This window comes from Oncorhynchus clarkii, chromosome 22 (assembly GCF_045791955.1).
Source record: "Oncorhynchus clarkii lewisi isolate Uvic-CL-2024 chromosome 22, UVic_Ocla_1.0, whole genome shotgun sequence".
NCBI classification, from domain to species: domain Eukaryota; kingdom Metazoa; phylum Chordata; class Actinopteri; order Salmoniformes; family Salmonidae; genus Oncorhynchus; species Oncorhynchus clarkii.
This window is the reverse complement of record NC_092168.1, coordinates 8,709,488-8,724,266: the sequence shown is the minus strand read 5'-3', so window position 1 is coordinate 8,724,266 and position 14,779 is coordinate 8,709,488. Positions and strand designations below refer to the sequence as shown.

The following is a 14,779-nucleotide window of genomic DNA, read 5'->3' as shown; positions in this document are numbered from 1 at the left end:
AGATGACTCTGGCCCAGTGGGAGTGCATTTTGTGGAGAAAGTGGAGTCATGTCTTTTGGCCGACCCATTTGTGGCATCTGGCGATGTGGAAAAGCATTTGGCTGTTAACACACTGAAAGTATCCAGAAGTGGATATTCTGTATATCTTCCACCCTGAAGGAGCGGGGGCTCTGCATCGCGCCCTCAGGACAAGAGCTGTATATTGCTTTGCTCTCAGGAGCAGAGTACCACTGAAATGAATGATTTCCGCGGTGACTTTGAGTGTGAAGATGGATCAACTGAAGTTGAGGATCCATGGAGTCTGTGATGCATGCAGTTTGGTGAGACGCAGACCTGGTGGAGAGCGCGACACCGAGGAGACCACGTCTATCCTTTAGAGTTTTGATATTGAGTGCCTGATAAAGTCATGCTATGATATATGGATTAACCATTGAGAGCATTTGTTCCAAATCCACTACGATGTTTCAGGTGCCAAGGCTATGGTCATGTAGCAGCAGTGTGTAGGATGAAGATGCTGAGGTGTGAGAAGTGTGCAGGAGGGCATCGGACAAAGGAGTGTGTAGTTTTGGAGGAAAAAGTAGTGTTTCAATTGTGGGAGGAGCCCATGTTGCTGGGGATCAGAAATGTCCTGTGTGAGTGAGACAGGTTGAGGTTGCCAGGGTTTGAGAAGGGCAGAAAGTGTCATATGCTGAGGCAGTGAGGAAGTAGAGGATGATGGGCAAAGGGTGAGGGATCATGAGAGGATACCACTAAGTAGTAGGCCAGGACTGACTGACCCGAACAGTTTGTGTTTTATCAAGGTTGGTTTCTTGGCATTCATTGCTATGGTAATTAACTGTACTGCAAAGTGTGGAAAGGAAGTCACAGAAGCTAAAAGTAGTAGCAGCAGCAGAAAAGTTATTGGGAGAGAAAGATTTTAAGCCAGAAGAGTTACAGGAGATGTTGAAGGAAGGAGTCCCGTCCCCCCAGGCTGGTGGCCAGGAGAAGGAACGGTTAGGTCAAAGTAGTGGGATAAGGGAGGTGTTTAGCAGTTTTGGTTTTATAGTTGCAGGGTTATGTGTGGCACAATTTTTTTTCTTCTTCCCGTTCTTTTTCTTTTTTGTTTTGTCACAATGTGGAATGTACATTCCGAACTGAGAAAGGCAGCAATTCGCCAAAAAACGTCTAGTCTGACGGAAATTCACACGAAGAAGAATAATTTTGCAGGTATTTTTAGTTGATTAGCCATACACCTGTTCTTGATTGTTTGAACTCCTGGAGCTTTGAAGTTCAGACTGGGGAATAATGTGTTTGAAGAGGAAGGTATGAATGCTCTCCATCTTTGGTAGACAAGTTTTTAGCATTTTAAACCTTTATCATTCGGTTTGTTTTTACCTGTCTTCTGAAAATATCCTAAACGTTTGATATCTTGGTCCTTTTGATTTTAAACCTCTGAAGTGCACTGAGCGACTTCAGTCTCCAAACCACTGACTGTGTTAAAACATCTGTCCAGGCCAATAAACAGTTCCATGGCTTTTATGTTGCAGGCCTTTTGTTGTTTTGCCAAATAGGGCCTACCTGTGAGTTCCTTGAAAAACATTGCATTATGTTCTGAATTCCTGTGCATTAGCGCCATCAATATGAAGAGTTAATGCTTTACACAGGATGGTTGATGTGCATTGATGATGACCATCCATGAAAAAATGATAATATAAAATACTTGGTACACTTGACATTGTATTAAATATACTTTTTATTTCTTGAAATAGGCAAGGTAATTAGCTAAATCAATTGTACTCTTTACATTGTGTCTGTAATCACTTCTGCGCAGAAACATTCCAATTATTTGTAGTGGAGTGTAAAAAGCAAGACATGTTGAAAATGCATCAAAAACATAATTTAAAAAATAGACCAACTAATTGTTTCTTTATCCCCCTAGTTTGTGTGAATCAGGCCAAATTTATGCAAAAGATTACTAAGGACTTTACCACGCATTTACTTTCCATGCAATACCTAGGCTACTCATTTCAGGAAATGTAAAAATAAACATTAATTAGTTGGACTATTGTGATTATACGTTTACTGTCTGCTACTTTGTTATACGTGTCCTTGTTTGGAAATTGACTTAATGTGACACACTCATTCTATAATTATAATACAGTAATCATGGAACCTAAATCCTTCCATCGCTTGAACGTTTTAGTGCTTAGGACATGCAAGTATACTGTCTTGTCTTCATTCATTTATATTGAAGAGAGAGCAAGGGCATTTGTTATCCCCTGCTGTAAATACTACAGTACACCATTGAACATGGATTGTAAATGCATGCACAAAATAATTGCATTGCTGAATATTCAAGCAGCTTTTAGTGCAAAATACATTTCCCCCACGAACAGATATGGTGGACCAAATCTTTAGTAAAAAGGTCAACCAATTGGAAGTTCTTCAAAAGTAAATGCTTCAGTTTCATTTTATTGCTCCCATAGCTTCAGGACAAACGTACGCTACCACTAACATTTCAATTGCACCCCATCCTTTTATGTATTCCTTAATAAATACAAATACATTTACATATTTGTACATGTCTTTCCTTATAAGATCGTATTCATGTTACTATGAGAGCAGAATACATTGGAAAACAATGTGATTGAGTTTATGTTGAGAATGAGCAGAGTGAGGCTACATAAAGCTACTGATTTGATTTTTGGATTCAGTTATAGGCACAATACACCATCTATATTTCCTGGGCCTATTGATAAGCTAACATTAGCTCCATGTGCTACATGTAATACTGTGTATGCATAATCATTTAGTAAAATAAACTGCAATCTAAAACAAAGTCTGAAGTATATGGACAATGCCTTTATCATACAGCTACTTGTGGTTCAAATAAGCCGTGGAAAAAAAGAAAAGAAACGTACCATGGTGAAAATAAATGTACTACCTTGTAAACCTACCAACATCACACTTGCCTGTCAGAGGTCTGAATCAAAGCTACCATGCAACGAAAACAATCTGTCATGCAAATCATTTCAGGAGGAAAACTACAAGATACTTCACATATTGCAATGCAATTAAGAGAGAATTGAAACCCTGAGTCACACTTCAGAGAAGACAGGCAAAATGAAAATAAGAGATCTTGCTCTATGGCCTTGGAGGTCCTGGGTCTGAGACTGGCCTATGGAGTCCTGTGTTGGGAGATGAGTCTGACAGTGGAGAGGAGTCCTCAATAGGAAGAAAGAGAGATTTGGAATGCTGATGCCCTGCATGTTTGTTCTGTGTGTTTCTTTGTACAAGCAGTACTGTAAGGCTGTCCTCTATGGGTGAATCATCCATGTAAGCCAAGCCTGACAGCGAGTCTTTGGATTCCTGATGACTCCTCTCCAAGTTGAGTTCAGGACTCTGATAATGTAAAATAAATAACAGCAAACACACACACACACACACATTTCATCGTAAGTGTGTGCTTTGACCATTAGAAAGTGCCTCAGAATCCTTGGAGCTGGTCATCACTTTTCAAAAATGATATCCATTCCGTGTTTAAAAAGTCTGAGTCCTTGATTTCCATTGTCTGTTTGTTCTGTGGAAATCAACAGTTCAGTACGTACTTGTGATGATGAATGGCTGAAGCAATGGCTGCTGGTCAAAGCAGCGATTGGCTGGACCATAACAGCTGGCCTTTGATAGTCTGGACTAGCAGTCACAGTGCTGTAGGCAGGAGGTCCCAGTGTGGACTGCCTCTGCAGGAGCTGCAGGATGGTCTGAATATCTGATGTCATCTGGGACTCCAGCCTGCAAACACAGAATGCAGAAAATTAACGGCTACTCTTGGTTATAGGGACTGGAGGCTAATGGAAGACAAGTTCAACACCAATCAATAACCATACTGCCTCTAGGCTATCGTTGTTTTGTTTTTATTGTACAGTTGTTGTATGTGTCAAATTCTAGCACTAGGGGGCGCTTGTGATCTATGTTGACACTACTGGATCGTCATGGTTGTCAATTCAATCAAAAGGATTGGGAACATGTTCTATCGGCTCTCTATGTCTAATAGTCCTACCGATTCTCTCTCTAGGAGTCATAATTAATATTCAGTAAGGGTGGGGTAACAATGCCTGGCTAACTCACATTCACACATTACCGGTAGTCATAATGGATGCATATCCCCCTGCTGCTATATATAGAGCATTATCGGTGGTAATGCTGATTAATCACTTTAATTGCCCATAGCAGCCATCCGTCAATCAGAAATAGTGCCATTATGCACATGCTTAGTAAAATGCCTTCATCATTTGTTCAGCAGGCCGTCACTCTTGACACATACGGGAAGACGGATTCTCTGCCATTCAAATAACAGACAACCTTGTTTCGTTTAGTGTAATATAATGGCTGTGTTGAGGAGACCAGCAATTGGCAATTATTTCAGCGCTGCTCCCCCCTTAGAACGATGGTCATTAGGCTACCGCTGAAATAGAGCCTAAATGGTGGAGACATGTTGCTAAAACCACACAAACGGTAGCTGCTAATGGTTGGGTAAAACCCAGGGTCAGAAAGAGTGCACTGTATAATGTGAGTCTTTTTGGAGACAGAAAAATGGTCCACCCGGATGCAGGAGCCCTCCAATGCGTTGTCTCCTATTCTGTGATAATTCCTGCTAAAAATACTGTACCACCTGCTGTTCGACTGTCTACTCTTGGCAGCCTGCTGGCTGCAGGTGTGTTATCTCTCCACTCAACCTGTTTGTCTGCCTCAGGAAATAAAGGGGGTTCAAATGTACTGTATTAATGCACATGGAACAAGTAGTCCATTTACATGTAATGTTGACTTGGATGGAAATTAAGCTAGCTCGCTAGCCCGAGGCTAGTACTTTTCAGACCAGGGTAGTACTTTTCAGACCAGGCTAGTACTTTTCAGACCAGGCTAGTAGAAAATGCGGTCTACTAGTGCACAAAATACTTATAGGAAAATGATACTCAAACTATATTTTGGTATTTGTTTCATTAGTCCACTGTTGATACAGCCCCAATATGTTTTGCATGTCAACAATCAAGTTTTCAAGATATGTATTGTCATTTTTGCCTCCCTTCTGGCTCTCACATCTTTTTATTGGTCTTTATAGCTGGAGTGAAGTTAGATGTTCATGAATGTTTGACATTACATTGTAGATGTCAGAGATGGCCAACGGAGTGCAGTACAGTAGGCCTACCTGTTCAAGTGCTCTTCGAGCTGATCTAAGCGTTGCTCCACCTCTCCGTATGTGATTTCACTGGCATCGCCATCCTCGCCCCTCAGGTCCTGCAATTGTGCTGACTCATCCAGGTAGTCTCGGGGCTTCTCGCAGACCCATTTGTCATTGCACAGATCTGGCAAGGGAGGGAAACACACATTCTTTATAAGCTCACATGTGGGTCAGAGCACAGGTGCCTGGTAATCACTAAACCATCCAACCATTGAAAATAGAACAACACTATTCTATTCATCTTTGGGTGAAAAGCTTCTGTGTGTTGTTCCTTGTGTTTGTAATTTATTAGCCTAGCTAGTGTTTCAGGAGACAATGGGTTTCTATGCCGTGGTGGGACATTCGGGCTAACTCTGGTGTTATCTCTGCTAAACACACTGCTAATACGTGCTGTATACACTGATTAATGCTGGTGTGGGTAAGAGCAGCCTTTTTTTAATGATTTGAAACAACTGACAGGCTGATAAGGAACTTTAATCACGTTTATCTGTTGTAACAGGAGCCTTTGGGATGCCCAGACTGAAATACACACTCCTTTTTCTGTGGTCTCTATTGTAAGAAATAGGCCTACAGCATTACCTGAGGTGACTGTAGATGACTGTCTGTAGGAGAACAGCAATTGATTTCCATGCTCTGATGGAGAAAAATCAATGTTACCCACGTGCCTTTACAACACACAGAACCGTGTGTCACTGACTAAGTCATACATAGAATTCGCAATGATGACTATTCCAATTGGCTCACATTGTTCTATGAATGGCCTAATGTTTATAAGGTATTCACCTTCCGGGGTGAGAACTAACTAGGACGTACCGTGCACATTTGGAGGGCGAGCATCTGTGCGAAAGCAGTGCAGGATGCCTGTGACTTAAGCTGGTGAAAGAAACTGCTCCACTGAGACTCGTTTTGGTACACATTTCAGCTCCACGCACATGGCTATACTCAGGGATTTACAGTGGGGTGGGATTTGATTGATAGGCCTATATTGTCTTTGTGTCTTCGCTCTTAGCCTCCTACACAGGTGCATTTACTGCCTCACTGTTTCTGGATACTCTGTCTTAGACCCACCCACTTGACATCGTGGGGCGTTTTTGGCCGTACGGTAACGTGGTACTTTTCGTCGACATGTAGCCGAGGCAATGACCACATCGGAGGCCTATCTTAACAGTATGCCTGTGACAAGACACTGATGGGGGGGATAAGTGGATGAGGTTCTATGATCCTCTTAAAAGGGATGTTTTACAGCGGTGGCCATCTCCCAACTGATATGAAGTCATCCCTTTTAGAACTCAGGGGCCCAATCATTGACCTTAACAGCACGTGGCAAAGGGACCGTACAGGCCGTACCGCACAGCTCATTTGAAAGCCGCTAATGAACTGTAGATCATTCTAGAAAGTAGTATGAGTAGAAAAATCTGACGATTCATGCGGGGACATTTAGTTCCCGTGCTCCAACAATAGACTTGGGTGTTACTGTGTGAGCACAGAAAGGGTTACGATTGCATTGCTGCTCACCAATGTTATCGTCAAAAGAGGGAGTTCTCTCCATGATGTCCCCAGGGGGATTGGAGTCGAGCCCCAGTGCAAGGTCTTCCACCGAGGGACACCCCTGGATGGCCGAGCCCATGGACATCTGCTCCTCCTTCCCTGACTGTTTCAGGTCAACTGAAGTTCTCTTTAGGCACAAGTAGGACTCCCTCTCCCTCCCGGAGTCATTTTCTGTTTCCTTGTTGCTTCCCCCTGTGGAATTGTAATCAAGACGAGGCAGTGGAACACACCGTGCTCTAATATTACAGAGAGAAAGCACTGAACTCCTCTGGGACTGAGAGAGCTGCTCAGTGAAAAATGACAAGAGGAAGTGCTCGTGCAAAGTGTGGATACAGAACTCGCCTTTAGTTGGATGCGGTGTGAAGGAGATCCTTCTTGTGATCTTTGTGCTCTTAACGTCTTCCTCTGGATCTGAGTCACTAGCGTGAGAATACGCGGCCTGCAACGATGGGAACATCGCTAATGTAATATCATACAAACAAACATGACATCATTTGCCCCAGCAACATCTAATTAAAGCCACAATGTAACATCTCTATTTAATAGCCATGGCCGTGAGCATAGTAAATGAATACAAAGTTATGTCAATGTAGTCACATACCCTCAACATATACATTAACATAACGTCATAACGCATAATTGTCATCGTTATGCAATGACCTTTCCGAACATATAGTTAAGAAATACCTAAGAATACAGGGAGTGGGCTTTTAAAATATTATTATAGATTATATCATGTTTTTGTTTAACACCATCTCATATGGTAAATATTTTTTTGTTATAGTCAGGCCTATTTCATTGTCAGAATATGCTACCGAATACTGTACGTTTATTGACCATACAGTTTCGACAGAGGACCCAACAGGCTAGTGTTATGACCATGTGCACCATCTGACGTACAAAAACATAAGCGCAACATGCAAAGTGTTGGTCCCATGTTTCATGAGCTGAAATAAAATGATTTTCCATATGCACAAAAAGCTTATTTCTCTCAAAATTTTTGCACAAATTAGTTTTCATCCCTCTTAGCGAGCCTTTCACCCACATCCACCACATCCACCTAACAGATGTGGCATATCAGGAAGCTGATTAATTAAACAGTATGATCATTACACAGGTGTCCCAATAAAAAGCCACTCTAAAATGTGCAGTTTTCTCACACAACACAATGCAACAGATGTCTGAAGTTTTGAGAGAGCATGCAATTGGCGAGTTAAGCTGCCTGCAATGTCGTCTCAAGTTTTGAAGGAGCGTGCAATTGGCATGCTGACTGCAGGAATGTCCACCCCTGCTGGTGCCAGATAATTGTATGTTTATTTCTCTAGCATAAGCTGCCTCAACATTGTTTTAGAGAATTTGGCAGTACATCCAGCATGCCTCACAACTGCAGACCAAGTGTAACCACGCCAGGCCAGGACTTCCACATCCGGCTTCTTCACCTGCAGAGCCACCCGGACAGCTGATGAAACTGTGGGTTTTTGCACAAACTGAGAATTTCTGCACAGAAACCATCTCAGGGAAGCTCATCTGAGGGCTCATTGTCCTCATCAGGGTCTTGACCTGACTGCAGTTTGGCGTCGTAACTGGCTTCAATGGGAAAATGTTCACTTTCAATGGCCACTGGCACGCTGGAGAAGTGTGCTCTTCATGGATGAATCCCGGTTTCAACTCTACCGGGCAGATGGCAGACAATGTGTATGGTGTCGTGTGGGCGAGCGTTTTGCTGATGTAAACGTTGGGAACAGGGTGCCCCATGTTGGCGGTGGGATTATGGTATGGGCAGACATAAACTACGGACAACTAACACAATTGCATTTTATTGATGGCAATTAGAATGCACAGAGATACCGTGACGAGATCCTGAGGCCCCTTGTTGTGCCATTCATCCACCACCATCACCTCATGTTTCAGCATGATAATGCACGGCCTGTACACAGTTCCTGGAAGCTGAAAATGTCCCAGTTCTTCCATGGCCTGCATACACACCAGACCTGTCACCCATTGAGCATGTTTGGGATGCTCTGGATCGACAGCGTGTTCCAGTTCCCGCCAATATCCAGCGACTTCATACAGCCATTGAAGAGGAATTGGACAACATTCCACAGGCCACAATCAACAGCCTGATCAACTCTTTGCGAAGGAGATGTCACGCTGCATGAGGCAAATGGTGGGCCCACCAGGTACTTACTGGTTTTCTGATCCATGCTCCTACCTTTGTTTAAGGTATCTGTGACCAACAGATGCATATCTGTGTTCTCAGTCATTTGAAATCCATAGATTAGGGCCTAAATAATTCATTTAAATTGACTGATTTCCTTATATGAACTGTTACTCAGTAAAATCGTTGAAATTGTTGCATGTCGTGTTTATGTTTTAGTTCAGCGTCGATATACCTTGCCATTCTCATCTCGGAGGTTGAACGTCAGCTCCAGATTTGTCAGGAAGAAATCGGCAAACTCAGGGTACATGTCAAGCACCTCTAAGAGATCATCTCTCTGTATGGTATGCAGGTCACAGTAACTCAGGGCTCTGACGTCCGCATTGGACTTTCCAGGTTTGGCGTACAGATGGATCATTTCTCCAAAAATGTCATTCTTTCCTGGTGAGTGGAGAGAGAGAGAGAGAGAGAGAGAGAGAGAGAGAGAGAGAGAGAGAGAGAGAGAGAGAGAGAGAGAGAGAGAGAGAGAGAGAGAGAGAGAGAGAGAGAGAGAGAGAGAGAGAGAGAGAGAGAGAGAGAGAGAGAGAGAGAGAGAGAGAGAGAGAGAGAGAGAGAGAGAGAGAGAGAGAGAGAGATTGTAGATGAGGTTAGGTTCTTCTTTGAGAGAATTATCAGGAGAATACACCAGACATTAGGAGAGCTGGTTGTAGTCTCAGCGAATAAAGGATGGTCATATAATCTCAGAAGATTAGGAGAATTGCTCTGTGTCTGTCTGTGTGTAGACTAATGGATTGGACTGGTATACGAGAAGGACGTTCTGTCTGGGTTTGCCTTTTGAGGATACGAAAAGTAGAGTGCCTATTCTGTCTGTCCAACCGTCTGTTGTACATTTTTGTTAGTGTATCATTCTACCTTCACCAAATGTCATAATGTAAACACTTTTAAATGGACATACATCCATCATTTGAAAACTCCTTACATTGAATCACGTATCATTTAAAAAGCTCATTTCATAGAGAATGTTAAAAACGGGACTATATGTCGTAACATGTGTAAGTCCGGTCCTGGAGTGTCTTAATAACAAAATTAAACCCCAAAATATTTAGGCCTATTAGGGCGTGGTGCCTGGCCTTAAAGGGCATCTTAAGAGACCTTTCAGTGGTGTCAATTCTTAATAAATGTCAACCCCTGTGCAGCATTTTGTGTGAATGAGATGCAATAGGTTGGACTGCTGTGTGGCTTTAAGTGACTTATGAGGAGTGGTCTCGAGCCTTAGTGTTCCAACTCAGCAGGGACCAGACACCTCCAACATGAAAGCCTACACATAGCTCTCACACCAGGGCTTTGCACCGGGGTTACAATGGAACAATAGTCTTCAATGGAATATTAGCATACAAACAATCGTCATTTTTGGAGGGTTTTGGTTCTCAAAAGCATACATTATGCATACAAATTGATTTCCCTATGGCTCATTGCCGTTTTACTTTCTTAAAAGTGTTCCCTGGGCAGATATGCTCTAGTGGCAGAATTCATTTCATTTGGCTTTTGGAAGGTTGCTGTGATATATCAATGTATTGTTTCCAAATATGCGGATCTTTGAGATATGCATCTTCCAGTGTAATTCCTATTATTGGTTTTGTGTTACACAGCAGCTTTGGCCTGGTTCTGACCTTATTATGTCACCTCTTTCATGTGATGGAAGATGCTCAATTTAATCTAGGCTTAGCCTGCAAAACCTGGTAGTCAGTGGGTTTCAAGTGTGATATTACTGTATGGAAAACAATTCCTTACTACTCTCATGTGTAGGCCATTTTAATAACTACTAACCAATATTACCTCAGTGCTTCCCCATAAGATGTTGTTTTTAGCAACGGTAGCTAATTTCCAATTGTACACATTTTGCCCTGGCTTATGCCTGTGTTCTTATGCTGTCTGAGTGACTCAAACATTATAACAAAATCCATGGGGGCCACATGCCATGACATTTTTGTACATTTTGATTCTCCCCGACTGTTTAGTTTTGATTTTGGTGATTGTCGGTTCTCAAAGATGGTCTGATTTTAAATGATATTGCTTTGTAAATACTTTATATCTGGTTATAGTCGGTTAGATTAACACCAACGTTTTACCATCACAAATTTGTAATATTTGATTTTTCCTTTTAAGTGGCAGCCACTGCCAAATGCATATAGGTGAAACACTATACCTATAAGACAATACTGCCAAGAACTGTTAACAATCAGATAACAGAAGATAACATCTCCTCCTTGTTTGGTTTCTTATGCCTCTCCTATGCATCTGTTGTGTCCCTTCCCTTTTGCAGCTATTAAAAGAGCAGTGGTGCTATGCAATGACAGCTGTTTCACTTTGCTCTTTGAAGTTGCCAAACAGTCTCACGCGGAGCCACTTAATATAAATGTCAGAGCCTCCATTCTGTCAGATGAACAACTCCAATGCAATAACACTGTACCTACATATACAGAGCGCATGTGTAAAAGAGACCGAGGTCTCAATTCGTCTTCTCTGTTAAAATAAAAGGTTCAATCAAATCAAATTTAAAAAAAACAAGACAAGACCTTCGGAATGGAGGTTTACGTAACTTCTCTAGTCACTATTATTGTTTAAGAATAATAAGAGGATAACGATAAGGCAGCTGGTATGAAATACATTCAGGTGGTCACGCTTACGAGTCCAGGTAGATCAGACAGAACACATTGTTGCAGTCAGTTGTCAGATTTGGACAAGAGAACTCCCACTGCAGGTCTGCTGCAGTGGATCGGTGTTTAAATAACCAGCCATCTTTCCTCTGGGAGGTGACACTGTGTATCTCTGCCTGAGTTGACATCTAGCTCTACACATTGCCAAATATCATATGAGCACGAAACCCTACACTGGCTAGGACGGAATAATTCAAATCAATAATTCAATTCAACCCATCCAGCAAACATGCTTTTAAAAAGCTAGCAATCAGCATTAGCTGTCTTCCAATCAGCATGTATAGAGCCTGGAGTTTTTCCTGCTCAGATCACATGGCCAGAAAACCCCACCCCTGGCCCTAACAGGGCTCCTAACTAACCATTCCCCTGGTGGCACCAGCCCATGATAAAATCATTCACAGTGATACTTAAATAGTTTGATTTAAGAAATAAGTTGTTTCATCTAACACACAGGAGTCAAACTCGGTCCACGGAGGGCCATGTGCTGCGTGTTTTCACTCCCCCCGTTGTACTTGATGGATCAAGTCAAGTTCACTGATTAGTTAGGAACTCCCCTCACCTAGTTGTCTAGGTCTCAATTGAACACATATTGAAAGCAAATAACAAAAACCAGGAGACACTCGGCCCTCCATAAAATGCATTTGACACCTGTGATCTAACATGTCCAAGCAGCAGGAATGCATAATTCAAGATATTGTATTGATCCTCGCTATATGAGCCACGTTACGATTCCCACTTCGTGGGTTAACCCAATCGGTGCGATGCGTAGGGCGTTTGCCTTTCATGCCAGCGACATGGGTTTGCTTTTCCCGAACCCACCTTTTGCTGCATTGATGTAAGAAGGGAAATGGTGGGCATGAGTCATAGGGAGGCACAGCCCCGACTGTACGTGTGAGGGGGTTGAGTATTCAAAGCAGGATTACTTGCCTTCCTGTTTGGAGGGGACAGTGTAGTGATTCTTGCTATATACAGTATGCCACCTTACAATTCCCACCAAGTGAGTTGACCCTATTGGCGTGATGTGTAGGGTGTTTACCTGTCATACCAGAGATGTGGGTTCGCTTCCTTCCTCCACTATGGCTACATTATTTTGATGAGCAACCAGTGATTTTCATGAATTTTGGGGATGACAATTAGGCCACTGTTGCCATATCAAAATAGGGCTCCAGAATTTGACTCCTTTGTTCAATAGATTAATTTGCTTATATCTTTCTTTGTGTACTCACATCACATAGGCTAATTATTTAGGGAAAATTCACCATCCGAGGAAGTGGAAACCCAACTCATTAACTAGATCGCTGAATATAATATGCTCCTCGTTAGCTGTGTAATTGATTAATCTAACAGTAAATTGAATGGGTGGCGCAGTAGTCTGTCGCAGCCGGTCGCGATCGGGAGACTCATGGGGCAGCGCACAATTGGCCCAGCGCCGTCCGGGTTAGGGGAGGGTTTGGCCGGCAGAGACGTTCTTGTCCCAACGCGCACTAGCAGCTCCTGTGGCGGACCAGGCGCGCTGACAATGCACGCTGACACGGTCGCCAGGTGTACGGTGTTTCCTCCAACACGTTGGTGTGGCTGGATTCCGGGCTAAGCGGACATTGTGTCAAGAAGCAGTGCGGCTTGGCTGGGCTGGGTTGTGTTTCGGAGGACGCACGGCTCTCAACCTTCGCCTCTCCCGAGTCCATAAGGGAGTTGCAGCGATGGGACAAGACTGTAACTACCAATTAGATACCACGAAATTTGGGAGATAAAGGGGTAAAAAAAAAAGAAAAAAAAAAAAGTTAACTTTATTTAATAAATTAAGATTTTAGCGGGTAGATCAGCTTTAATATTGCAGATAGATTGTAGCTTCCATCAATGTAATTGTCTGCATCACGTCCAATCCCCATGTATTTTGTTGATATATATAAGCAACTAAATACATGGTCCATTAAAATAACATCAAATTGATCAGAAATACAGTGTAGACATTGTTAATGTTGTAAATGACTATTGTAGCTGGAAACGGCTGATTTTTAATGGAATATCTACATAGGCGTACAGAGACCTATTATCAGCAACCATCGCTCCTGTGTTCCAATGGCACGTTGTGTTAGCTAATCCAAGTTGATAATTTCAAAAAATGAATTGATCATTAGAAAATAATTTTGCAATTATGTTAGCACAGCTGAAAACTGTTGTCCTGATTGAAGAAGCAATAAAACGCCTCACAAGTCCTCAGCTGGCAGCTTCATTAAATAGTATCCGCAAAACACCAGTCTCAACGTCAACAGTGAAGAGGCGACTCTGGGATGCTGGCCTTCTAAGCAGAGTTGCAAAGAAAAAGCCATCTCTCAGACTGCTCAGTTGGGCCTCCCACTCCTCTTTCTGTTCTGGTGAGGGCCAGTTTGCGCTGTTCTGTGAAGGGAGTAGTATACAGCTGGAATTGTGATACAGTGAAGTGAAATAATCTGTCTGTAAACAATTATTGGAAAAATTACTTGTGTCATGCACAAAGTAGATGTCCTAGCTGACTTGCCAAAACTATAGTTTGTTAACAAGAAATTTGTGGATATGGTTGAAAAACGAGTTTTAATGACTCCAACCTAAGTGTATGTAAACTTCCGACTTCAACTATATATATAAAACATTCTATTGGTTGGAAGAGTTTTGTATAATAATTGAAATTGAAAAATGCTAAGTTTTGAATCCGCCGTTGTCTTGCATAACAGTTCATAAACAACGTGCCATAGAATCAGTACATCAAAAATCTATTTTGCCATCTAAATGGCACAGCTTTCAATTTGTTGGTCCTTAAATGAAACGGCTTTGTTTAAAATGTAATTTCTTTATTGAACCTTTATTTAACTAGGTAAGTCAGAACAAATTCTTATTTACAATGACGGCCTACACCAGCCAAACCTGGACGTCACTGGACCAATTGTGCACCGCCCTACGGGACTCCCAATCACGGCCGGTTGTGATACAGAAAGCTGAGGCCCTCCTCACTTCAACGGTTAAAAATCTAAAAAAACAGAACATTTTGAGTGAGCAGATAGAATTTGCAGCTCGTATCAATGCAACCAATTAAGAATTGTACTCACACAGTCAAGTCAAAGGGTCGTAAAATGCGACTAAATGGTCGCAGTCTGGAGCCCT

At 42.3% G+C, this 14,779-nt stretch overlaps 1 protein-coding gene across 2 annotated transcripts in view; it reads right to left on the bottom strand.

The window, feature by feature from the left end:
* Positions 1-1,789: 1,789 nt before the first annotated feature.
* Positions 1,790-14,779, bottom strand: part of LOC139380295 (voltage-gated inwardly rectifying potassium channel KCNH7-like) — a 49,963-nt gene continuing 36,973 nt past the window's right edge. Inside the window, exons 11-17 of one of the 2 annotated variants that reach the window (XM_071122878.1) lie at positions 9,160-9,365; positions 7,109-7,205; positions 6,734-6,958; positions 5,798-5,851; positions 5,186-5,342; positions 3,588-3,771; positions 1,790-3,381 (exon numbers count right to left, since the gene is read on the bottom strand). In XM_071122878.1, the coding sequence (XP_070978979.1) occupies positions 3,124-3,381; positions 3,588-3,771; positions 5,186-5,342; positions 5,798-5,851; positions 6,734-6,958; positions 7,109-7,205; positions 9,160-9,365 (1,181 nt within the window). In that variant the 3' untranslated portion in view covers positions 1,790-3,123. The remainder of the gene's footprint in view (positions 3,382-3,587; positions 3,772-5,185; positions 5,343-5,797; positions 5,852-6,733; positions 6,959-7,108; positions 7,206-9,159; positions 9,366-14,779) is intronic. The other variant, XM_071122879.1, reaches the window with a different exon arrangement.